Genomic DNA, 24,764 nt, shown 5'->3' with positions numbered 1-24,764 from the left:
GCTGCTGCAGGGGGCTTGGGGCATGCAACGCCCTCCGGGGCTTTGGTGCTACGTCTCGGTTGAGTTAGCCACCGATAACCGAGGGGTGGCTTTTAAAGAGATTGCACGTGCTAGCGGAGTGTGCGCGTGTTTGATAGCTCAGAAAAAAAAAAAAATCTTTACCCAAGATCTTGGAAATGGTTGTAAAAGGAGCCGAATCTGGGTCTCCTGCGATGCTGCTGGACGCTGAGCCACCGGCTCTCCCCACCATCCTGTCCTTTCTTCTCCGGCCTCCCTTTTCCGAAATGCAAGGATCAGGATACGTGTGATGGTTGAAATCCAGGGCTGATACGTCCAGCCTTGGAGGAGAGCAGGGCTTCAGACGACTCGCTCACGAGCTGCCCGGCCCCGGGGTGCCGGCGGCGGGGGCCTGGTGCTCCCGGCTGCCCTGTGGCGCGTATCCTGCGTCCATCGCGCGCTGCCGGCTTGGGGGATGTCATCCGACCCTCAAATCCTGACGCACCGATTTACCAAAGAGACGTTTCCCTTTGCTTTGGGAGGCTTTAAGCACTTACTAATTTTGCTGTTTCTCCAAGGCCTGTAAAAACTAACTGAAGAAACCAGAACATGTAGTGGCAGAGAGAGAGATTTTTTTTTTAATAAAAAGGGGCAGCACTCGTGGCAAATTTTGCAATGTTGAAAAAACGCCAGGGCAACTTGCACCCAGGCGGAGCTGCGGATGGCAAGCGGGGGGTTCGCGGGTGCAGGGGGTGAGATGCGACGGTCTCCGCTGTCCTGCGGCGGGTCGGCATTGCGGTGTGGCTGGTGGCTCCCGCACCTTCACGCTGGGCTGGGCCAGTGGGCAGGGGCTTCCCATCCCCGCGTTCCCCTTATTGTTTCCGTTCTCCTCCCTCGCTTTCCTTACAGGTCCCTCTTGCTCCTACAACGGGAAATAACAGCGCGTGGGCCTGTAATGAGAGGCTGTACCAACCGGCGTGCACGCGAAGGGTGTGTGGCAGCTTGGGAGCACGCGGTCTTGCCTTCTAAGCAGCATAATTTTAACCTTTCCAAAATATAAGCTACCTCTCTAATGGAAGGCGCTAGAAATTTCAGCGCTGAGGCTGTCTGATACTCGAGCAGGCCAGCAGCAGTCCGGGGCGGGGATGAGCACGGCCATTAGCGCCGGTGGTGGAAGGCACTCGCTCGCGCTTGATGATTTTCCTGGCTGCTCTCTTGTGAAAAAAGAGCCGGTAATTTCAGGTTGCGGTAATTTCTGTGCATCAGCAGCCAGGAGACGGACTTAAAGGCATTTGTGTGAGCTAGCGGTGATTGCCTAGGGTAGCAACACCACGTCTCGGATCGGTTTGTGATACCCGGTGTCCTTGTGGGAGCCGGTCGTCGCAGATGGGTCTGGGCGGTCTCGGTCCCCTCGGCCGGTCGGGTGGGTTTTGGGGACCTGCGGAGAGGAGGTCCCTGTTGGGGGAGGCAGGCCCAGCTGGGGGCTCGTGCTGTTTTTGCAGTTGCTGCTTTGCTGGTTGCAACGGAGGAGAAAGGCCGTGCCGGTGCCTACGGGGAGGGCAGCAGCCGGCTAAAATGCCCTTTATTTTTGGTCCCACTGTTCGCAAGGTGCCTGGCGGCAGTGGGGTGATGAAGGATGCATTTCTCCGGATTATCTCGCTGCCCGAGGGGTTCCCTGGTGAGGCTGATCTCCCGTAGCTGCTCTGGGTTTCTGTTTCGGGTCCTGCGTGGCAAAAGGCTGCTGATTGCTGGCTTGCGACACCGGGGCGAGCGCCCTGGGGAGCGAACCCAAGAGCAGAGACCTGAGTGTCACAACAGCCACGATAAGCCCAAGTGCAAATAAGAAGGGGGGTGTGTATATGCACACCTGCGTGCTAAAAAAACCAGCAGGAAACAGCGCCGCGTGTCCAGCCCCAGGAGCATCTCGTGACCTGCGCGACTCTGAGATGTCTCCATCACTCGTATGCCACCCGATGTGGGAGGAATCGCTGCCAGCGAAGGCTGTGGGCAGCCAGGCTCCTGACTTCCCCCGCAGGAATCTGTGTTTTTTTCCTGTGGCTCTCTGCACCCTGGTACCTGACCCGCGTACTTGCTGATATTTCAGTTTACCCACCAGCTGAATGTCGGATTATTACCGTGATCCTGAGCGAAGCACCAGCAGCGTTTGCAAACACTTCCTAAGCGTTTCTTGATGCCTGTCTCCTCCCGCGGGGCTCAGCCGGGGTCTGCGCTGCAGCGGCAGCAGCGCGGCGACGGCACTGGGACCATCACAGCCTCCAGCACCGTTGTTTCCCCACCGTCCAGCCCTGAGCGAAGCAACCTGGGGCAACCCAAATTGCAGCCGGGACAAAACCTTGATGCTGCAGCAAGAAACTGGCGGTGGGAGGATAACGGGCCGCAGCGGAGGGTCCCAGCAGTGTGGAGGTGTCGTGGGTCCCGTGCGAGCCCCGGAGCTTGAAGGAGTGACTTAAATAAGCGGGGTGCAATTAATTACCGGCCTCAGAAAGCCTCCGAGCTGGCAGGGCAAAGAGCTGTGCTCTGCCCGAAGTTACTCCAGGATCTCTCTTGGCGAATGCCCTTGGCAGCCGCTGCCTTAGCTTGCAGTGGAAGCGCTGGTGCCCGGCTGGGAGGTGCTTGGAGGGAGGGATGGGGTGCAAAGCGGTGGATCCAGCTCAGCATCGTCAATGGGAGCCGCCGAGTCGGTCGGGGAGGGCCTGTCTCCGAGCCAGGGCTGCCCCATGAGCCTTGCTGCTGTGCGGCGGTTGCCCCTGAGAGGTGTGATTCGCAAATGACTGATTAATTGTAAAGCTTAATTACTGCCGTGGCTCAGATAATTTCCCCGCGCTGTAAGTGTTTGCCCTTGCAGTTGTTACCAGGCTCTGTATTCCTCTCGTAATTCAGAGTCGGGTGATGTGACGCTGAACGGGTGATGCTCCTGCATCCAGCTGCCTGCTGCCCTGGCTCTATCAGTCACTAAATTGTCGCTGTCCATCAGCTGTAGATGAACCTCCTTGGTATGCGAGTGGGTGTATTTAATAGGGGCCGGGATTGACGTTTGGGGGTATAAAGGGCCCTTTTGGGTGCTCTTTTGGGCAAGCCCCTGGCACAGCAGGCCTGCCTTGTTTTCCCACTCCGGGGCTGTGTGGAGCTTTTGCCCCGCGATACAGAGCAGATTGGGTCCCATTAACCCTCCATCAGGGGTGGTGGTTTTAGGGCGGCCTTCCTATTCCCATGCATGAGATTTGCTGGTGCCTGAGCTCGCTTCTCTGTTGCGCCCTGCAAGGCATTAGGAAGATGGAGGCTCAGGTTTAGCTTTAACCCCAGCTTCACATTCAGCTTAAGATGGAGCTCTGAGCAGTTTATAGCGTTTGTAAAATATTTTAAGTAACCATCTTGCTTATATGTTGTTGGCAAATGCTTTGCCGTGTGAGGTGGGTGCGAGTTGTTCATTACGGGTGTGCGGTGCTGACTTTGACCGGAAAATTGGTCAATGTTTTCGTGGAATTTATTGCCAGCTTGCTGAAACGGCAGCATTTCCCTGCAGCACATGTGGCTGCTGGCTTTCTGTTAGCGAAGGCTTTGATCCTGTAAACACATTTGTGCGAGAAACGTTGCCCAATGTAAATTGAAATTAAAATAAATTGAATGACTTCAGTGAGTAAAATGCCCCGGTATTTATTATACGATCCATCATTCGGACAGCTCGGATCGGTCACGTTCCACCGTTTCCTTTCTGTCGTTTGCTGAAAGTAACTCTTAGTGTTGGAGGAGTTTGGAAATGGCTCTGCCCATGCATCATCCAATATTTGCTTAAAATGAGCTTCCGAGGAGTGTGCCTGTCCTGAAACACATCCTCTAGGATATTTGCCCAATATGAATTCAGAAAGAGTGCGACCACAGCCAGAGCAAAGTCAGGTCTTTACTCAAATATTCATGGAGAAGAAATTGAGCTGTTTGTCTCAGCCCTGAGATATAATAGAAAAGATTGCAGAATACAGAAATACCAGAAATTATATTTGAAGCGTACACTGTTTTATGACTTTTATTTTTTTATACAATTGACGGGATGGAGCTGCCTGCGCAGCATAAAAGCGCTTGCCACTTGCATGGGCCTTCTCCCACGTGGGTCCGAGGGGCGTTGCAAAGACGGGTGGAGCATCATTATCTGTGTTTTAGCACCAAGAAACTGAGGCATGGAGGGGCCGAGTGCCTCGATCAAGCCCATGCTGGGGCGGGACAGCCAAGCAGGGAGCGTGTCCCACCCCCAGACCTGGAGCCTCGGCGCCAGGGTTTCGCCACCGCTTTCTGCCGCGTTGGAGGCGATGTTCGCGGTGATGTGCCGCACGGTTGCCCCACGTCCCCTGTCCTTCCCTGCCTTTTTCTTTGCAACGTTGCTATAAATTTCCGACAAGGTTGTAGCACCTGGGGGTTTGGGCTGCTTCCCCATGCTCGGCTCGCTGGTCGCCTCGCTGCCCACCAGCCTCCTGCAAAACTGAGCAAGCGCTTGTTTATCCGGGCTTAGGGTAATAGCTCCAGCACTGGAGTTGGAGGACTAAAAACAGGATTACAAGTCAACTAAACACAAAATGCACAGCTTGATCCTCATGAGCGGGGCACCCGACTGGTCACCGCTGCGTCTCCTGCGCCGATCCCTGTTGTCTACCGTGGTGTTGAGGGCTGGTAACCTGGTTTTTAGGAGGAGCGCTGGCCACCAGGTGAAGCCCTCGAGGGCCCTGGGCTTCTCCTCCTGCTTTCTCCCCCTGCCCTTGTGCGCGATCCAGGGTCCCTGTTTCCTCTTGGTGCTGGGATGCAAGGATGGTTTCCCCTTGGCACTGGCGCGTGCGATCCCAGAGGGCTGCAAAGAGACAGGCAGAAGGACGTGGATCCCGAGGAAGTTTTAGCTCCAGCGTTGATGAGATTTACCCCTATTCTCTTCCACCAGAGGAGCAAAGCTCTTGGTCATGCTGTCTTTCCAGAGCTCAAAATGGCCTTTCTCATTTCCCAGCTCTCGGTGTCTCCCAGGACCCCTCAGCTTTGCTCCTAGTGTCCAACTCCACGCTCGTCCTGCCCCGTTCAGTGTCGTGGCACGAGGGGGAAAGCAGAACCGCGTGTCCCTGCGTGGGTGACCTGGCCACCACTGCAGCCAGAGCCGCGGGGATGGGACCAGCCCTTTCTCCTGAAGGGCTACCTGGTGCCACTGCCTCGGACGTCAGGGCGCCCCGGCTGCGGTCCCAGCCGCTCTTCGTCCCGCCTCGTGCCTTGGGGCGCAAAAACCTTTCAAAAGGCAAACGGCAGCACAGATGTCGTAATGAGAAAGTTGAAATCATTCGGTAAACCGCTCTGCGCGAATGTTGCATTTGCGATGCATTATCTTCAAAACATCTGCTTTTCTCCATCTGTATCGGTCTTTCCAGAGTCACGGCTTTCAGCAGTTAATAGCAAGAAATATAGGATGAGCAAGCAAATATGTTTAGGTCTTGTATTATGAAGACAACACACAAATGGAAAGAGATTCATCTTTTCATAATGTCCCTTTTATAAAAGGCAATAAAAATACAGTGCCTTGTAAAGGGATAAACAGGCTGAATCCGAGCTGCTGCTGCAGGGCTGGGGACAAGAGACAAAGTGAAGGGAACCAAATTAATGCATAAAAAAAGTAAAAGAAAACTCAACCTCCAGCTATATTATGTACCAAATGATCTGCCAGTGGGGAAAGATATATCTTAATAGCAGTTTTTGAAACAAGATGAATACTGTATATGGTGCATTATAAGCCACCCTGTGATCTGAATCTTAATCATCATGGGGAAATATAAATCTGAAAATAATAAAGATGAAATCAATATTGATGGTCAGAAGTAAAAGTGCTATATTTGCTGTAGTAAACGGTCTTAAGGTCCCAGGGAAAAATTTGTTCTGGAAAACCTACAGCAATTTACTATAGTTTCAATAGCTGGCGCAGCCCCAGCCTATTTCGGTGGCATTTATATTGTCACTATAGAAAAATTTAAAAAAAACAACAGCAAGGGACAAAGGCATGTTGCTGCTGCCTGTGCTGGAAGTGAGTTCCTCTTTCAGCAGCGCTGGCGGAGACGATGCCGCCGTTCCAGCCAGAGCAGAATAAAGCTTTTCTGTACGGGCAGCGTGCAAAGGCTGCCAGCTCCTGCGCTGGCTGCTGTAGGTGTCGGTATTTGGAGGCAAGATCCCTTGTCGCTAATGCAAAGGTCATTTCGCGCTGCAGCGGCTGCATATTGTGGCGTCAGGGTCCCGTGCGTGAAACCCCTGCTCCTCCTCGTCGTGTGCGAGGCCGTGCAGCAGCCGGAGGTCCCCTGGCTGGGCAGTGCCCGTGCGTCGTTACCTCCTCGGTACCCTTGTCTTAAGTGAGGTTTAATGAGTCTGCAGCTTTGCACCGATTCTCTGCATGGACTGATTTTCATGCTGGATAAACAATTGATGATCTCACTCCAATTCTTGGATAACGAACAAGGGCGTTGAAATATTTCCATTCCGCTTAGCTGTCATTTGGCGGAATAGGCCACTTACCTTGTCCTTCCCAGCATCTCCGGTTACTAAAGATAGGGCGTTGGATTCTGATGAGCTACAGAAAACCTTTTTGTGTTTGGGGTTTTGCTTTAAATATCTTATTTTCCTGTCCTCTGCCCAGGTGACAAATCATTTTAATGATAGTTTTGGTAACTTATGCTTAAGGTTGTCATTTCTTTAATACCATAAATGAAACATGCTCAAATCGTACCCCTGCTGCCCAGCGACACGACTGCAGGCGCCTGCCTCGGTGCTGCCCGTGTTAGCGTGAAAGCCGGGGCCCAGCCGTGCTCCCGGTGTAGGACCGCGGCTTTACATCCTGGCTGCTTTCTCCAAAGGGACATTTGCGATGGGAAAGAACCAAGATGGACATTTTTTGTGTCACTTTCTGGCTCCAAAATAGCAGAAGGGAGCGTAATATTCCCTTGGCTTCTTGACCGTGGTCACTTCAGTTTTCGTTTCCCCTTCGGTAACCCTTCCACGTTTCGTGGAAAGCCTCGCAGCGCTAACATGACGTGGCCCTCGTGTTTCAGAGAACTCAAAGCGTTGCCTGGCTGCGATGATCAAACATGCGTTTTGCATCAAAGGGCTCTGGCTTGAAATCTTTTTGTTAGGGAAACATCTGTAGCTTGCAAGAGCTGGGCAAGCCGAGATAAACGTGGGGCTGGATCCGTCAGCTGGGGAAAACCTCCCCTGCAGCCGGAGCTCCAGCAGGATTTTCGCTGGCTGGGATGCTTAGCCGAGAAGAAGGCAGTTTACGCGGGACAGCAATGCTGATCATGTTTGAATGCGTTTGCCCGTGCTGGTTCTCAGCCCTAGTGGAGCTCACCTGGCAAGTCATTAGAGATATGATGAAGACTAAGGTGGCCTTCAGCCTTTGGGCAATTACCTGGCTTTTTGGGGCTGGCTCAGACCTGAGCGAGTGTTGGGGCAGGTAAAAGTTGAGTCCTGAGCTGATCTAGGTGCTCTGAAAGGTGGAGCAGGGATGCTGTAGCTGTGTCTCTCGGCACCTGGAGCAGTGGAGAAACCAGAGGAGCATCTCTGCTATGTGGACGTTCCCCTTCTGTTGCTGGCGGTTGGGCCGTGAGCTGGAAATTCAATGAGTTCTTGGCATATTTCTTACTAAACTGGTCATTGCCTGATTTTTCCAAGTGTGTGTGCATCACCTTCATGGTCTGAGATTGCTGCTTTCTTGTGGGGAAAAAAGGTTGCAAAATGAAACTGGGGTTTCGAGAGCTTTCAGGGCTGGCCAAGCTGTTCAGCCCTCAGAACAGGAGCATTTTATCTCCTTGGAGCCATGCTGACAAGCAGACCTCATCACAGGTGTGTTTTTGTGCCCATATTTTACCAGGCCTCCCTGTTTCAGCAATAAAAGTAGCTGGCGGGAGACTTGGGGTTTATTTTCTGCGAAAGGTTGAAAGCTACTTGGGGGCAATGGTGTCCTCTGCATTTAATTATTATTTCTTAAAAGCCTAGGATATGTGGTCCCCTGTGGAGATATGAAGGTTCAGTATTGACGGTCATAAACTATGCCAGAAGGAAAAATGTGGGCTGCTTGCTGCTACAGAATGGACTTTAAATCAACAGCCGAAGCCGTATCGGTTCATAAAACTAGGGTTTTTTTAGCCTTGAGGACAGAGGTGCTTTAAATCCCAGCCTTCAGGTTCGCTGATCTGCTAGAGAACAAACATAAAACTTCAGTGGGAAGGACCTGAAATCAGCAAATATTTTTGTGCCAAGAGTATTCAAGGTAGCCCTTTTGGGTTTGCTCACCGCTTATGACATTTCTGTATATTTTAATGATCTCGGCAGCCGGAGAAAAAGCTTATGACCCAGACGCTGCAGAAGGGGAAATTATTTACAGCAATAACTGAACTCAAGACATCGTTTGCAGTGGATATGGCAAACGAAGCGTTTGAGGTGGAAAGCTGGCTCCTTGTGAGATGTGGTAGGACATTGCTGTTGGTTAACTGGGTTTTTTTCTCTTTTACGTATTGCAGCAGATTTTAGTTCGCATCAAGGCCCCTTTGCAAGCGCTCGGTCACTTGTGTGGCTCCGGCCCAGGCGATACCTGGCGCAGCTGAGATGCTGGGGCTGACGCCTGTTTACCCAGGCTGGTACTGATCGTGAGTTTTTATTCAATAGGCAGTGTATGCAGCTAAGTCCTATTTAAACCAGTGGAATTTGGTCTCGAGCCTTAGCAGGAAGGTGTGTGTGTGTTTTGCTGGAGCTGTCCCGTGCTACAATGCCACGTTCAGCCCTGCCGCGGTGGGTGATTGCCTGGTGACCCTGCCCCGCACAGCCTTGGCCCGCTGCTCCTCCCTGGTTGCTTGAAGGAGCAAAGCCGTCCCTGATAACGTTTGAGGAGCAAGGCTGAGCAGTTTGTGTAAAGCTCTCTGAACCTGCACCCAGCCTTCCTTGCTCTCTACAAGACAGACGAGACAGCGACTCCTCCACAATTATGCGGTAAATGCAACCAGCGAAATCTTCATCACTGTCTTCCTCTTCACGGAGGCAACTGGGTCGTTTCTTTTGCGGGCCAGCTGGTATTTGTTTGCAGATTAAATGTAGCCCGGCAATGCTAATCTCCTGAGCAAAAAGGTTGCATGTGTGTGATGCATGAGTGCTCACCGGGCAATACTTTGTGGCTGCACCTCAGCAGTGCTGTGCTCACTCCAGTTGGCCGGGAATCACTGGAGAATGTGGAAATCTGCTGGCCTACATCCGGGGTGGACTGGCCAGACCGGTTCAGCCCATCCTTGTGTTTTGTGGCTGGGGCCGTCTGTACGCTGCTCCAGGCCTACTAGCTTCCTAGTCCCTTTTCCACTTTCTACCTTTCTTTTACTGGATTTTTTGTTCGTAGTCCTCTTCCCCCTACCCCCCATGGTTTCCTACATGCACTGCAAGATCAAAAATCTTGGTAAAGGATTTTCAGACATAACATATTTGAAATAAAGAAAACAAATTTTGCCAGCATGTTTTATTTCCCCATGTAAAGCAGACAGACGTATCTGCGGTTATCAGCACACTGCACAAAACAGCAGAGAATTGATTATGTAGTTTTAGTCAAAACTCTTTAAAGCCAACGAGATCTTTGCCTGATGCATACTGGAAGATGCATTCCTGCTTTACATCCTGGGGCTAAGCTCTACCTGCCAGCAGCTTGCAATGAAAGAAAGATTGCTGTGTGAAGCAGGAAGCCCTCCTGGCTCTTTCTAACAAACCTGGATGCTGCGACAAGAAGACATCATGTTTTCAGGGTCTATTTGTTTTCTTTCCAGGTTCCAGCCGTCAGCCAGTTTGATGGAGAGGATCCAAGCTATAGCTCAAAATGTCTCGGACATTGCAATAAAAGTAGATCAGATTCTCCGGAACAGCCTCATGAACGGAAAAGGTAAGTGTGCGAGGCGGTCCCCATAGCCTGTGCCCTGGTCACAGCCACGTGCTCCAAAGTTCATGTGGGTTGTGCAGTTGCAATAGGGAAATCTGGCCAAGCCTACCACAGAAGGCCTAGTAAAAACAGAGGGGAAGGGATGCTGATCTGAGGTTTCCTACCTCACTCTGGTCTACAAAATTAAGTAGGACATCTCATGCTCTTTGGCAGACCTCTTAGGACTTCTGTGTCTAGCTCTGTGAGGGTGTAGTATGTGGTCACACCAGACATTGGTGAGCCCAAATCTTGTTTTGCCTGTTGAGAAAGAATTAAAATGATGGAGAAATACAGAGAGGTCATGGTCCCGCTGGGGCTTCCTCGCTTCTGCCAATCAGCAGTTTGGGGACGTTGATCCACAAGCTGGTGTCTTGCTTTGGGGGGAGCATGTGTTTTGGCTGAGGTTGTACTTTATTCGAGATGGTTCACATACATCTGTTGTTCTACGGATACTGCTCTGGCTGTGATATCACTTTGCCAATAGCCAAAGCTTCTAATGAGATGGCCTTGGGCAAGTCCCGTCACTTCCCTTGTTCAGTTTCCCAACCTGTAGAAGGGGAATGTCAGACTGTGACGCTCAAAGGGACCAGCAGGACTTTGTGGACCAGGCTGTGAACTTTTACTCAGAGTTTATACCTGCCTGTGTGTCTGTTCCTGCAGCATCCCATTCACAGGGGAAATCAGCCTTGTCACACCGTCTCGTTAGCTGGCACCCTTATCTTGGGTGGTCTAATATTGCCAGTCCTACCACCAAACAGAAGGCTGGGCTGATGATTTCTCAAGAAGTCTTCCTGCTCCATTTTCTGGGCTCTGTGACAAAGCCTCAGTGTGTTGTCCTCTCTTGTCCTTGGAGCAGTTACCTCACTGGGTCAAAACCAGGGTCTTGGAAACAGCAAATGCATAAGGGTAAAATACCCAAGATCAGTGTAGCAGATACAAGAGCATTTTACGACTGACTTCCTCACTGTGCACTCAGACCACCCCTGGGGTATGAAATATTTAGTTACTTGTTAGTTTTTCTTCCTCCAGCCACGGATAATGTTCCAAAGAGCCTTTTCTGCCCTGTTTGATACGGGGGGGGGGGAGCACTGGGCCAGGCAGTAGATTCCTTTCCTGATATCAATATTTAATGTCCATCTCTAATATGGAGACCCATTTCCTAGTGCAAAGGAGCGGAGGAGAGTATACTTAATGTTAACAGCATAAATACTTAAATGATTGGCTGTACCATGTTAGACAGAGCAAATGGAGCCTCTCGTGATGCCGCTGACCCATTTTCATGTATTTGGTCTTTGGCTCTGAATAACAGATGTCTGCCAACGCTTGGGCCAAGGGAGCAGTGGCTGAAAGTCATCTCCTGTGCCAATGTAGGACACGTTCACCATCTGTAATTAGTTGCGGCTCAGCACGCTGGAAGCACCTCTCCAGGGAGAGGAGGCCCTGAGTTTGGGCTGAGCCCGTCTTGGAGGCATCTAGGATACTTTGCCATTGCAGCCAGGAGGGCTGTGAAACTTGTGCCTGCAAGGGGCAGGAGTGGAGACAAATCTGAACTTCCCGTGGTGGGCTGCCTGCTCGCCGCCTTGCCCGGTGGCAAGGAGTAGTGCCATCACCTGGATAGAAGGAGTCGGTGGTTTGGATCCAGAGCCCGGGGGCTCAGACGCAGAGCCAGGAGACGTTACCTTTCCGCTCCTGGCAGCACTGGGAGAGCAGCGCGGCTTCCCGGACCACTGCAGTTTGGGTGGCCACGGAGGCTGGGGGCTTGTGTCGTCAGGTGGGAGATGCTTGCTCTGCCTCTTCAGTCTCATCTCTCATGAGGAAGCTTTTCTGGTTGTAGGAGAGGAAGGGTGTATAGGAGGGGTAGTGTCTTTTATTAAACTGACAACAGGGGAAGAAAAGCTCTCATTACTGTTTCTAGCTGGTTTCATGCCTTATTCCGAGAACAGTGTCGATTTGCGTTGGAGGGTGGCCAGGGCCCCGTGGGCACTGTGTGTCAGACCCTGCTTTGGGTGCCCATCTTGGAGGAGTCCTGCTTCTCTGGTGGCATGCCAGAGCGTGAGCAGCAGCGACTGGGACAATTTTTACTGTGAGTTTACAGTGCAAAGGCTGTCAAGTACTTCCCTGGATCCTGCAGCCTGTTTGTTAAAAAGAGCAAGAATTGGTGACACCTGGGGTCTAGACCAGACCCAGTAATTTAGGCTGAGAGAGCAGCAAAAGAAATAGATATGTATGTATATATGTAAAAAGGACTATCAGACACGTCTGTGCGCCTTGCTGTCCGGCTCGGCCGCAGTGCCCAGGGTACGTGCTGCCAGGCAGGAGCCCGCAGGAGCACAGCCGGGTGCATGCAGGGACCAGCAGCCCTGTCCCATCACCCCTATGCCTCTCCTGGCACTGCCGGCTGACCTGCCGGGGTGTCCCGGCCCTCCTCTGCCCAAATTCTCTTTCTGCAGTGATGGACGGCAGGAGAGACCAGTGCGAGGTGCCCAGGGATCCCAAGTACCCTGACTGCGCTGGGAAAGTGGAGGTGAGTCGGGGCTCTCTTCCCTCCTCGGCTGGGGCGGTCGCCCGTCTCAGGATGGGCCGGTTCCTCTGGGAGAGGGGCTCGTCCTCAAGTGGAAACTGCTGGGAAAAGGCATAAAGCAGCTACTACGGGAGTCTAACCTGGGCAGCACGGTGCAGAGAGTGATGCTTACCAGGATGATCCTTCCCTTTAAAATGGGACCCAGGTTGGGCTCACTGAAGAGCAGAAGGTGCCTTTTGTGGCTGGCCAAAGGGCCCATGTAGAAAACAGGGCATGGCTGTCTTGTGGGGAGAAAACGCAAAGGTAGGCATCCAACAGAGGACAGATGGGGAGCTTTTGTTGTAAGAATGTAATTGTTTTCCTGAATAACACCACACGGTTTTGGCGGCCTGAAGCACTGCAGCCACAGCAGCCAAAGGGCATAAGAAGCAGGGCGTGCAGGCAGCAGTCGAGTCAGCTCCAGGAGATTACCTCCGCCTGCAGATCTCGCCGCCTGTGTTTTCTTTGTTTAATGACAGAAGCACGATGAGGAGAAAGCACTGTCACATCTTCTTTTAATATCTGGAGCGTTAGCTAGTGTCTGGGGAGTAATCTCAGCCTTGCGCAGAAGAGCATCTTGTTCAGGTGACGAGGACCTTGATCTCCGATATTACGTCGTGCCTGCCGCAGCGTGCTCTTTACACCTGAACGCAGCCTGGCATTTGGCCTGGGCGATTGCTTTGTCAGAGAGCATATTTACATGAACTAATTAAAAGTATCTCCCTTCCCCCTTCCCCTCCCAGCCTCCCGCTTCAGACTCTGCTTAGATTTCTGCAGGGCTGAGTCTCTACAAAAAGACACCGAAGGGTGTATTAAAATGTTACTGGGGGTTGTATATTCCTCTTCCCATAGCACTCGGCATCCTTTCCTTCCAGGATTTGAGTAAATTTGGAGTGTAATTTAATTGTCGAACGCTGTAATTCGATCTCCTGTCTGGATGATTGGTGCGTTTTACATATTGGGCGCAGTGACCTGTCTCCTGAGTAGATTTGCTTTTGTAGTCGAATTAGAAAGCGGATGGTGAAAGCCCTTCCAGGGGATGATAGATGGGCGATGCGGTCGCTGGCTCTTCTCCTCCGTGGGAAATCAACCCCTGGGGCTGGCTGCAGAGCCGTCTCCTCGCCCCGTCGTGCCCAGGGCTGTGAAAGCAGCAGGTCGGCTCGCTCCTCGGCAAAGCTAACGAGAAGAAATCCCCGGAGCGTATCGTTTGCTAGGAATTAGTGACTGCCCCGGGGGAGCGCACCCCTTCCCGCTGGAATCTGTGCTCTGTCCTTGGTTTAGCTGCCATGGAAAAAAAGGTTATGGAAAAGAGAGATCTCGGTGCGGAAAGCGTAGCCCGCCCCAGGGGCCGTGGCCGCTACGTGCCGGTGCCTCGCTGGGCTGCCAGGTTTCCCGCGGTGGCGTCCGAAGCATCCCGGCGGGAGCAGGAGCCTGACGGGTTTCTTTGCCTCCCTTGCAGTGGATGAGGGCCAGGTGGACCTCTGACCCTTGCTATGCATTTTTTGGTGTGGACGGCACAGAGTGCTCCTTCCTCATCTACCTCAGCGAAGTCGAGTGGTTCTGCCCTCCCCTGCCCTGGAGAAACCAGACGGCGGCTTTGCCTTCGCCCGGGCCGCTGCCCAGGGGGCAGGTAAGGCCGCGGCAGCTCGTGTCCTGCCCGGCGTGGGGAGGGTTTTGAGGGTTTAAAGCCGCTGAGACAAATGTTCCCAGAGACGGCAGTGTCAGCAGGCCTCCGAGACAGATCCGAAGGCAGCACTTGGGTTTTCTCACGTCTGTGGTGTTGCAAGAGTCATCGCGTGCAACAGGGCCCTGGGAATTTGGTGCATTAAGTGGAGGAGCTCTGGTTTCAGGCTGTGGCTCGGGAAAGGTGCCAGGTGACACATGCCAGGTGTCACATAAGCTCGGCAGGATTTATAGTTGGGGCAGTGGGCTATTGTGTTACCGACTGCTCCGGGTGGTCTGGGATCGGTGTGCCAGCTCAGTCCCCAGATGTGAGCTTCCGTTTATAATTCAAGATCCTTTTCGAATAGTTTTCTGTGTCCATCAGTTTGGGAGCCAAGAGAAGAGGCAGTGGGGAAGGCAAAACACCCCCTAAATTCCCTCCTCTCCTGCCTGCTCTCCTGTCCCAGGTTTTCCAAGGAAAACCCCTTGCCATCCCCCAACTGGTACTAGACAGCTCCGGAGGCTGGAAAGAGCCTTCCTTGCCGGGGGCTCCTTGTGCAGCAGATGCTCAGGGAGAGCAAACCTCCTGTGGTCCCCCAGGCATCCCCGGGCTCCTCTCGCAGCCGCTTCCCCTCCACTTGGACAGCGAAGCCGCTTTCTTCCCTAGGCAGCTTTCCAGAGCGACCTCACTCACCTCCTGGAGCTGGTGGGCACAGGCAAGGAGTCCCTCATCTTCATGAAGAAGAGGATCCGGCACCTGGCTCAGCAGTGGCTGCGGGCGGCCCGGCGCCTGGAGCAGAAGCTGAAGGGCCGGCAGAGGGACCGGAAACACGTACGAGCCGATTGCACAGGGTCTCGGCAGGGGGAGAGGGAGGCCACGCCGTTGGGGACACGGGGGGGCTGCGGCCAGGAGCAGGGGCGGGCTGGGAGGGAACGTGATTTAGGGATGCACATGGGCCTGGAGGGTCCGGTCTGTGGGCACAGAGGGGATTCATTTGGGACACACGGGATCAGCTTGGCTGAAAGATGGGCTGAATTTTGGAGATGGGTCCTGGTGGTAGGAGACACGTCCGGCTGGGTAGACCACTAGCAAGAAGGCTGGAAGGGGTTGGCATCTCTCCCGCCTGGAGGTGTTAGAGGTTGCTGGTCCTCCTGTTTGCGTTTTTATAAATGCCTTTTACAAAGGATATACATTTTTGCATTTTTTAGCCTGGCCTTTGTGTTCCTTTCTACAGTGAAACCCAGCCTCCGGTCCATGAGCCAGACTGATGGACTTTGGGAAGACAGGCTTGGTCCTGAGATACAGCGAGCCAGTCAGTGGGGCTGGCAGCCACTGAATTTTGAGTCTTTGCTAATTAGACATGGATTGCTTGTCTTCACACCTGAGTGATTTCCCTTGGGTATTAAGGCCTGCAAAAGGAGCAGGGAGCGAATCGGGGACTTTAACTCCTTTCTGACCAGATCCTGGCAAATCCACCCTCGCCACTAGGTCAACCGCATTTCTCCCCGCGCCAACCCTCGTCACCGCGGTCCGTGCCTCATCGCCTCTCCTTGTCCCGCCAGATCCTGATCCACATCGGCTTCCTGACGGAGGAATCGGGGGATGTTTTCAGCCCGCGGGTGCTGAAGGGGGGCCCGCTGGGGGAGATGGTGCAGTGGGCCGACATCCTGGCTGCCCTCTTCCTCCTGGGACACAGCCTGCGGGTCACCGTCTCGCTAAAGGAGCTTCAGAGGTAGGTGCTGCTTGGCCTTTGGGCGTTGGGTGACAGGCGGCGTCTTTGGCCTCGGCTCGGGTGCAAGAAAGGCTCCTTCCCTCCCTCCGTCCCCCAGGGACTGTCCCTGCAGGCTGGTGGCCGCAGGATGCAGGTGTCCCGGGGGCCGGCTGGCTCTCCCCATCATGTATGCACGGCTGCGTACAGCCCTGGGGCTTCACCAGCGTTGTTTGAGAGGTGACTCTGCTCCTTCCTTCCTTCCTTCCCTCCCTCCCTTCCTGCCCAGCTGAGGCAGGCTGCCAAAAATAACCTGCGTTCCTTGCAAGGGAAAGCGGCCGCTGAGTGGTCCCTCCCCAGGAGTCGCCCCGAACTCGTCATCCTGGCGGTGGCTGCAAGGACCTCACGAGCTTTGCTCTCCTTGTCGGGGAGATCATAAGTTGGAGGGCAAGCGCTGGCACAAATGCAAGTGATAACGGTATAAATCAAGCACAGCCTGAAGTCGTCTCATGGGCAGAGGAGATGTTGGGCAACGCTAAGCCAGCATCTGCCGCATAATGAGGCACGCTGAAAAGGGAAGGGAAAAATAACAATCCTGGAAAAAACAATGCACAAAATCCAGCCCGGCCCCTGCAGCATTCAGAATTAATGAACGGAATTAGCTCCCAACTAATTAACTCAAAAAAATAATCCTGGTCCTAATGCAGAGCGCAGCAGCTTCTCTGAGAGGCAGGCATGCATCCCGGCGATTGCTGGGTTGCGCTGCGTGCTGAGCTGAATTGACGTGCTAAATAATATCCATGTACTCGAGGATGAAAGAAGTTAATGGCTGGGAGGGTTTTGTTGCTGTTGTGCGATTCTTGTTTGTGTTTTTTAATGAAAAGCCTCACGGTGGCTGTTTAATGATGGGAAGGAGTTGGCTCAATCTTACCGGGGGGTTTGCAGCATGTGTTTCCCTTTGCGAGCAACTCTGGAGAGCGACTGCCTTGCTGCCTGCAGTGTTTTGCCTTTCTAAGGAGTAGTAGGGGCTCAGGCATCCGCTAGCTCTGGTGAAATCTCCTCTCCATCCCTACGTGGATTTGGACATGTCCCCTGAGATGCCAAGGAAGGAAGCAGCGAATGACAGCTCCGACTCTCTTCCCCTTCTTCGCTGGGATTGGGAGCGAGGGAGCTGGATTGTGGCCGCAGAACTGCGTGCGCTGGTTATCTGCCGTGAAGTACGGCTTGCAAATGAGGCTGCCTCCTCGAGACGGCATATCTTGAGGAGCGGCCAAGCCACAGACACTCCAGCGTGACCTACTTGCCTCGCTGTTCATCCCGAGGCCGTTTGCTTGCCCGGCCTTTTAACCTCTCTCTGTTGCAGCAATCGAAACCACCTCCGCCTCCCCAAGCACGTGGGGCTGCCATGGCTGGGAAATGCTCCTCGGGGCTCGTCGTGCCAAGGGCGGCACTATCGTGGCCCTCGCGCGGTGGCCCGGCGAGCGTGCGCCTGTCCTGCAGCGGCGGCGGGATGGAGCCCTCCCGCGGAGAGGGCTGAGAGATACCCGCGATGCGTCGCTCTGCTTGCGACCCTGTCGCAGAATCACAGAAGGGTGGAGGTTGGAAGGGACCTCTGGAGATCTTCTAGTCCAACCCCGCTACTCGGGCAGTGTCACCTAGAGCACATTTCCAAGGATTGTGTGCAGACAGCTTTTGGCCATCTCCAAGGAAGGAGATATTTTGGAAACGTCCCTGCTGTCAGGTCGGCATGGCATTAGGCGCTGGCTCTGAGGAGTGCGGAGATAAGCCTTTATGCTGCCACAGGCAAGCGGGAGGCTTAACATGGCTGATTAATAATGAGTTGTGCTAATAGTTAATTTTGCATAATTAATTCCCGTCTGGTGTGCGACTTCACCCGTTGACGCAGCTTTGGGCAAGGGGCGGTGTGCAGGGAGAGCTGCGGGGATGCACAGGGACACTGAGTTTGGGTTTGGTGCCCTGCTCCGGGGATTGCGCTGGGATGGGACTCGGGGTCTCACAGCCCCTTCTTTCCTGGGCACATGAAAGAAAACTCCCTCCAGCCTGAGTGGGAAACACACGCAGCAGACCAAGGCTAAATTTGTCCTCTCCCATTGTGCATCTGTGGCTGAGCAGTCTGCTTGCACCGCTGCAGGGTGGCTGGGCCACCCCTTGGTCCGAGATGGCTCCTGCCTGCCCACATCCCCCGCGTGTTTGGCTCGGTGAGGGAGCTCCTTGCTCCTCTGCGGCCTCGTTGTGCGTGCAGCCAGGCAGCAGTCCAGCCCAGATCTTTAGCACCCTGAGGTGCCTCCACAAGGGCTTAACTGTACTTACTCACGCAACAACTGCCCTCGCCAGTCAATGGCAGACAGTGGATTAAGTGATTTTAGGCTAGAGGTGTACAGGGGCCATCCACTGGCTGTTGAGGACACAAGCAGATGGGTCTCAGCCACCATGGGCAGTGATGAGGTCCATGCCACAGGCGGTGCTGGGAGGAGCTGAGATGTTGGCGTCGGTGACTCTTGGATGAAGCCTCTCTAACAGTGCCAGCTCTCACAGGGGCTTGCGGGTTTGACTGGGTCTTGTCACATCCTAGTGATAATGAACTCGGGTTCTGAATTTGGAGATATTTTACCCCAGAAATGTGAAATGTTGCTTCTGCTTTTTGTTTGTTTCTCTTTGGCAGCCCCCTGCTCCTTCCAGGGCTTGGAGCTGCAAGTTCTCCGGCTCAGCATGGCCTTCGCGGCAGAAAGGCTGGTGCACGTAAATTATTCAACACAGAATAGCCTCTCGCCTGGTTTGATTTTTGTCTCTTCAAATTTCTGAGCTGATTTTTATACATGTATTGATCATTGGCAAGGGATCACTAAAAGGTTTGCGTGTCTACACTTCAGCCAATAGTTATCTAAGAGCTGTTCATTAGTAGTGTGTATATTGATTGCAATGCAGCAGTGCCCGGAGGGATTGGTGAGGATTGGGTCTGAAATGCTGGGGATCGTGCAGACCGGTAGGAAAAGACTCTAACCCAAGAAGCTGGTAGTCAGAGGTTCTGGTCCATGCTGGGACGTCTGGGTGCTCGACAGGAATGCTGCTGGTTGGAAGTGAAAAGGAAGAGTCCACACATGTGGTTGCGGGATCCGGAGCGTGACAGCGTGTGCCGGTCAGCCGAAATCGTGTCGCAGTGCATCTGTCCCCTAAAGGATAATGCTCTAACTGGGAGAGGAGCAGATGGCAAATTGCAAATGGTGAATAGGAATAGCACAGGGTGTTAAACTGCACTTTCCCAGGTGGTTTTGTGGATGAGTGCTAATTTTGAGCGAATATAAGGAACTGTGAGGATTTGCAGACTTGCTCTACAGCTTGGTGAGTGGCTATCCAAGTGCCTGGGACCCCTATGAAGATCCACTGAGCTCAGCCCTGGCTTTCCATGGAGTGGTCAAAATAGGCTCCAGGTCTCCATCGAATCACTTATCCTTTCGCAGAGGAGAGATCATAGTCACATGCGAAGTTTGTATTCCTGACCGTGCCACCAGCTTGCTGCCTCAGTCACATCCTTTGTCCTCTCAGTGTTTCCCCGCCACATCTACCATCTGCCTGGCCTGCCCAGAGTGCAGATGCTTCTGGGTTGGCCATACCTTGTATTTCAAAGGCAGTGCTTCCAGATGAACTGCAGGGGTTACTGAATTATAAGATGACAAATCTAGCTTATCTACCCTCCCCTCGGGAGCTTCGAAATCTGTGAATTGTGCTGTTCTGTGTCCTGTCAGAGGCTACTACTACTTCTCTGGTTGAACTGCAGGTTCAACTGCAGGTATTTGTCCTCTTTTGCATTTCTCAGTGAATTTGATAGCTTCCTTCTGATGCCTCTTGATGGGCAAGAGGTGAAACGCGTGATTATCTGGTGGCTGATGCAAAGCATCGCTGGGCATTTGTTAGCTGTACTCTAATACCTGCTGCAGTCTGCAGCCAAGGCCTTGGGCTGAATCAATTAGTTACATGTTGTCTTCCTTGAAAACCTTGTGCTAGGTGTATAGGGGCAGTGGGAGGAAGGCAGCCTTTTCTAGTCCAGCCGTGAAACAGGGAGGAAGGGACCCCGCTGGCTTTGAATGAGGAGGCTTGGTTCTCGCCGAAGGCCCCTTACGTTGCTTTGGTAGCCGAAAGGCGCTTTCAGGGAAAGAAGAACCGAGCCCAGCGTGTGTGTGTGAACCGCTCGGCGCGAGAGGCAGGCGAGGATGGAAAAGGAAAACCTGACCTGGGTTGCTAATGAGGCAGCTTAGATGTAGAGGTTGGAAGACCACCAGCAGCGCGTTAAGAGCGACAGCTCTCCCGGCACAAGAGCCGCAGCAATTGCTGGCTGCGCGGTGCACGGATCTGTGCCTCCCGAGCGCCGGCACAGCGTGTCCGGCCGGGCGGGAAGGATGCGTGCGGGTGTGGGCGCGTGACCTTCCTCTGCCACGGCCTTGCTGGGTCATCTCCTTCCTCCGGGGAAAAGGGGCACGACGGTGCTGCGGGGGACGGAGGGGCAGGCTCTTGGCTCCTTGGTCAGAAAACAGTAGAAGTGATCAAAGCGGTGCCTCACGCTGGTTTTGCGGGGTTGGTAGGAGACCGCGGGTGCAATTCTGCAAGCTGCCAACGCCTGAGAGTGTTGGTCTCGGTGGCTTTGAAAGGTGCTTTGAAACTGCCCCCTTGAAATTAACTGCTCATAAGGAGGGACAGAAAGTCGAAGGAAATGGGATTTGATCCTCATGGGGTTGGGGCTATATGAAGTGCTCTTGGAGCCTAATTGCTCCAACATCAAGCTCCGGACTCACAATACGGGCCCTGGCAAGGCAGTTAATTTTAAGCAGCTGCTTGTATCCCCTCCTTGCAGCCCTTTGCGTGCTGGGCAGTTGCAGCATTGACTTCTCACGGTGGTCAGCGTGTGGTTCAGGAGATGGGGGGTTGCGTGGCGGGGCTGGAGCCGGGTGCGGCGATGGGACGCGGCTCTGCTCCATGCAGTGGCACGGAGGAGCTGCGGAGGAGAGGAGACGCCGCTCCGGAGCTTCCCAGCGAACGCTCCCGCTCCCGGGGCTCCAGTCGCATTGTCTGGCACGTACTTAATTATAGCTGCTATTTTCCTGTGCTTTCTGCAGCCGCCGAGGTGTACTCAGACTACAAAAAGGGCCATTCAAACGGAAACGCAATGTCCAGATGAAGGCATTTCTAATTATTTTCTGGCAGATAAAAGCTATTTTTGCCTTGCATCTGTTCATGGGAAAACCAGAGCGACACCCAGGCTCAGGCTTTCCTCTCCAGTCGGCAGTGCGATTCACGGTGTGCTGCAGGCAAGCCGGGCATTGCTAGTGCAAACGGCCAACGGCGGCCGGTCGCGTGGGCTCGCTGGGAGCGGAGGATGGTTCCCCGACTGCAGGTCCTGGACCGCTGCAAACCCTTGCAAAGGGAGGGACGGCAAAGACTGACCTAAAGGTTGCACAAATGCTGTGTGTGCAGCTGTGTGTCTAAGCAGGACTGTTTTCTCCAGTCTATATTTAATCAGGACATGTTTCCACTGGAAATATTTTAGGTGATGGGTAGCCAGCGGTCCAGGACATTAGCTGGTGGGAATCAGCTTAGCTCCGCTTGCACCCACTGAAGATTTGGCTAAAAATATCCCTTTATTTCAAGCTGCTGCAGGTGTTACAGAGAGGCTCGGTACAGCTGGGGCCGTGCTCATCTTCTGCTGCTAGCTAGACTAGCCCAAATGTTTAGCTGCCTTCCCCAGGAAGGTGCTTGAGTATTTGCCCAGCTTCTGAGCAGAAAGAGGCGGTTGCTCCAGCCGTGTGTGGGGCAGAGAGTTTCCGAATGCAGTTAATTACTGCAGTTCGTTGGAGTCCAGAGTCGAGCCCTTTTGCTCCTTGTGGCCTCGCAGCCACGGAGCTCCAGAGCGAAAAGCCGGGTAGGGCGAAATGAGAGCCCTGCCCGTTGGGACGGCTGCGGAAGCGGCTGCTTTTAATTACAGCAGCTTCCCGGCCTCTCCGGGGAGGCAGCTTTGCTGACAACTCCCACGTGAGGACTGCGGATAAGCTGCGAGGAGTGACAGGGAGGGATTTCTCCCACCTTTGAGGGCTTCATCCTGCGAGAGGGGAAGGTGCATAAATTAGCAGGAATTACTGAGCTGTTAAATTGCACTTCTTCATGAAATGTGTTTATTCTGGAGCCAAATGATGGCTCACGGAGCTGGATTCTTCTCCCGTTGTCGGATCCCTGGCCTTATTACACAGAGGTTATCATAACCTTATTATATAATACTGTGTGATTTATTAGAGGCGAGCGAAGGGGTTGTGCTTTGTGCGCAGGGAGCATCAACCCTGCCTGCGAGTGCCCGGAGCTGGCGAGGTCAGGGAGGGAGCCAGGACAATGGAGCAGTCGTTTCGGGGGCTCTGGCAAATCCAGTGACGGTTCAACCGGGGGCTCCCGGTTCACGCTTTGCCGCCAGCGCCGGAGGACGGCTGCCTCCCAATTTCCAGGTTTCACTCCGCTCCTGGGACGCGAGCGTCCCTCTTTGCTCCTCATGGCTTATCTCCACGGCCCGGAGAAGTGCAAAGGGTGCCGGCTCGGAAGAGTGGGAGGGGATCTCGCAAGGCTCTGCCAGGCTCGGGGGAGCAGCAGGAACCTGGCGCTGCCGTTTCCTGCGAGCGTCTCCAGCAAGTGCCGCCGTCTTTCCGGGCGCCTGCGACTGCGCTTCCTGCCGTGGCATGGGAAAACCTCGGAACAAGTGGATCGATCGCCAGACCTCACCCCCAGCCTGTTTCGGCTGCATCACATGGGCTCGATCATGGGCCAGAAAGAGTTCGGATGCCCACAGCACGTTGCAGGAGTAAAAACATTGCAGAAGGCTTCAAACGAATGCTGTAAATTCTTTAAAACCGCTCGTTTTTGAGGTCATAATGTCCTTTCCAGCTGGAGGAAGAGCTGGGCCCCAGGGCTGTGCAGCGGGGGCTGTTCATCTTGCGGGCTCCCCTTTGCACTTTAAGCTGCTCGTGAGGGGCTTCCCGCGGCTGCTGCGTGCAGCTGGGCCCGGCCCCAGCACCTTTGCCCGGCGGGTGAAAGCACCGTGCTTGGAAAAGGGAGAAGCAGAGGGAGATGTCAGTGCAGAAGCAGAGAGGGCACAAACCAGCAAGGAATAAGCCCAGGTTTTGCACTGGAGGAAGGCTCAGGAGTGAGGGAGAGGAAGGTGCAGGCGGCCAGGCCCATGGACCCTGGCGCTTGCTGATCTGCAGGGGGTCCAGATGGGCTGATGTTGTGGCACGGTGGTGGGATTCGTGGCTGAGACCTGAGGCCCAGAAAGCTCCTTCCAAACCCATGTGGCTCCCCCTAAAATGGCCGTACCGTCCATCACCAGCATCCAAAGGATTTGGGCCGCATGGGAAAGGCTGAAGAAGTTTGGGAAGGGAGCAGATGTGTCTGCAGATGAGACTCTTCAAATGCAGCCGACCATTAAAATCAATCTTTCAGGCTGATTCTGCTCACTCGTATGCCAGGTTTTCGGCTGGGTGAACGTGCTGCCCTTGGCTAGGTGAACACTGATCGCGCCCGGCCGGGGAGTGAGGCCGCGAGCCTGCGCCGGAGAGCTGTGCCCTGCAAAGATCGAGACAGATTCCTCCGCCGTGTACGTCTGGGACCGCGGGCTGTGGGGGACAGCCCAAATGCCTCCCTCATTTGTTTAAAAAAAAAAAAAAAGGGGGGGGTATTGGAAAGTCAGTGACAAGTGTGTGGACTTGTCCTAGAAATGGGAGCCAAATGTCTCGATGTGGGTGTAGAAGGTCAAGACGGCGACTGCTCCTTTGCAGAAAGCAGCGCGTGCCACGTGTCCGCCGGCTGCGTGTCCGCCGGCCGCTGAAATCCCGAGGCGGCTTTAGCAGTTGTGATGAGCAAAAAAAAAAAAAAAAAAAAACAAAAAACTTCCTGCTTTTTTGCTGTTTTGCTCTGCTGTGCTCAGTGCTGGGGGGTCCCACCGAGAGGAGGAGGAGGAAGCTGAGTGTCGGAAGACATCTGCTTTTGCGGGCTCGGCGCGAAGCCCTTCTCCCCCTCTGCTGCTGTGTTCCAGCTCACTGATGACAGCGGAGATGCCATTACATGTAATATAGGATATTGGCCCGGTCTGTCAGCAGGTTCCCGTGAGATCAATTTAGTGCTGGACTTTTCCAGCCCAGGGAGGGATAACTTGGAAGGAAAGGTTGAATTAATTTGAAAATAGGTCAATGGGATGTAAAGATAACCCTGCAGTCATCTGAATGCAGAGAGCCTTCACCAAGCTCAGGAAGGGAATGGGTCCCTTGGTTGACTAAAGTACCTGTAAGGGGAAAATAGCAGGACAAGAAGCTGCTGTAGATTTATTCTGGAGTAGGCACAGCTGTTAGAGGCAGCTGGCTGAGAGCAGCTCGAAAGGGCCGGTGCTATAGGCGAGCACAGCTCTTTTAACTGGCTTAATTAAAGGGGAGAACGGCAGCCAGCACTGCTTGGGCTGTTATCTTGCAAGCAGAAGCAGGAGCTGAGCTTTAGCAGCACTGACATGCTAATCTCGGCTGTCAGGATGGGACCAAGCTGCTTGCCAAGGCGGTGGCGGCTGGGCTGCCCGTGCCAGGGGTGCGCGAGCGGATTGCCGTCCTCTGCTTGTTTCTGCACGGAAGTGTTTTCGGAGGTGATGTGGGGATCGACTGTTTTTCAAAACAAATCTCTTGGCTAAGCTCGCTGCGAAAAAGGCGTTTGCGCTCATCAATTTTATTTGCATAATTTCAAGCGCCATTAATAGTACGTGGCACGAGGAAAAATCACGGAAATTTCACTCCAGCCATGAGTGAAATTGGGTTTAGTAGAAAATTAGTTG

The 24,764-nt window shown here is 53.6% G+C and overlaps 1 protein-coding gene across 2 annotated transcripts in view; it reads left to right on the top strand.

Annotated features, from left to right (window-relative positions):
- Positions 1–24,764, top strand: part of MGAT5B (alpha-1,6-mannosylglycoprotein 6-beta-N-acetylglucosaminyltransferase B) — a 68,801-nt gene that overhangs the window by 25,100 nt on the left and 18,937 nt on the right. For both annotated transcript variants that reach the window (XM_026103913.2, XM_064522535.1), the window contains 5 exons: positions 9,822–9,934; positions 12,421–12,494; positions 13,990–14,160; positions 14,860–15,024; positions 15,756–15,925. In XM_026103913.2, coding sequence (XP_025959698.2) covers positions 9,822–9,934; positions 12,421–12,494; positions 13,990–14,160; positions 14,860–15,024; positions 15,756–15,925 — 693 coding nt within the window. The remainder of the gene's footprint in view (positions 1–9,821; positions 9,935–12,420; positions 12,495–13,989; positions 14,161–14,859; positions 15,025–15,755; positions 15,926–24,764) is intronic.

This window comes from Dromaius novaehollandiae, chromosome 18 (genome assembly GCF_036370855.1).
Source record: "Dromaius novaehollandiae isolate bDroNov1 chromosome 18, bDroNov1.hap1, whole genome shotgun sequence".
NCBI lineage: Eukaryota > Metazoa > Chordata > Aves > Casuariiformes > Dromaiidae > Dromaius > Dromaius novaehollandiae.
The sequence above is the reverse complement of the archived record's forward strand: the minus strand, read 5'-3'. Positions and strand labels throughout refer to the sequence as shown.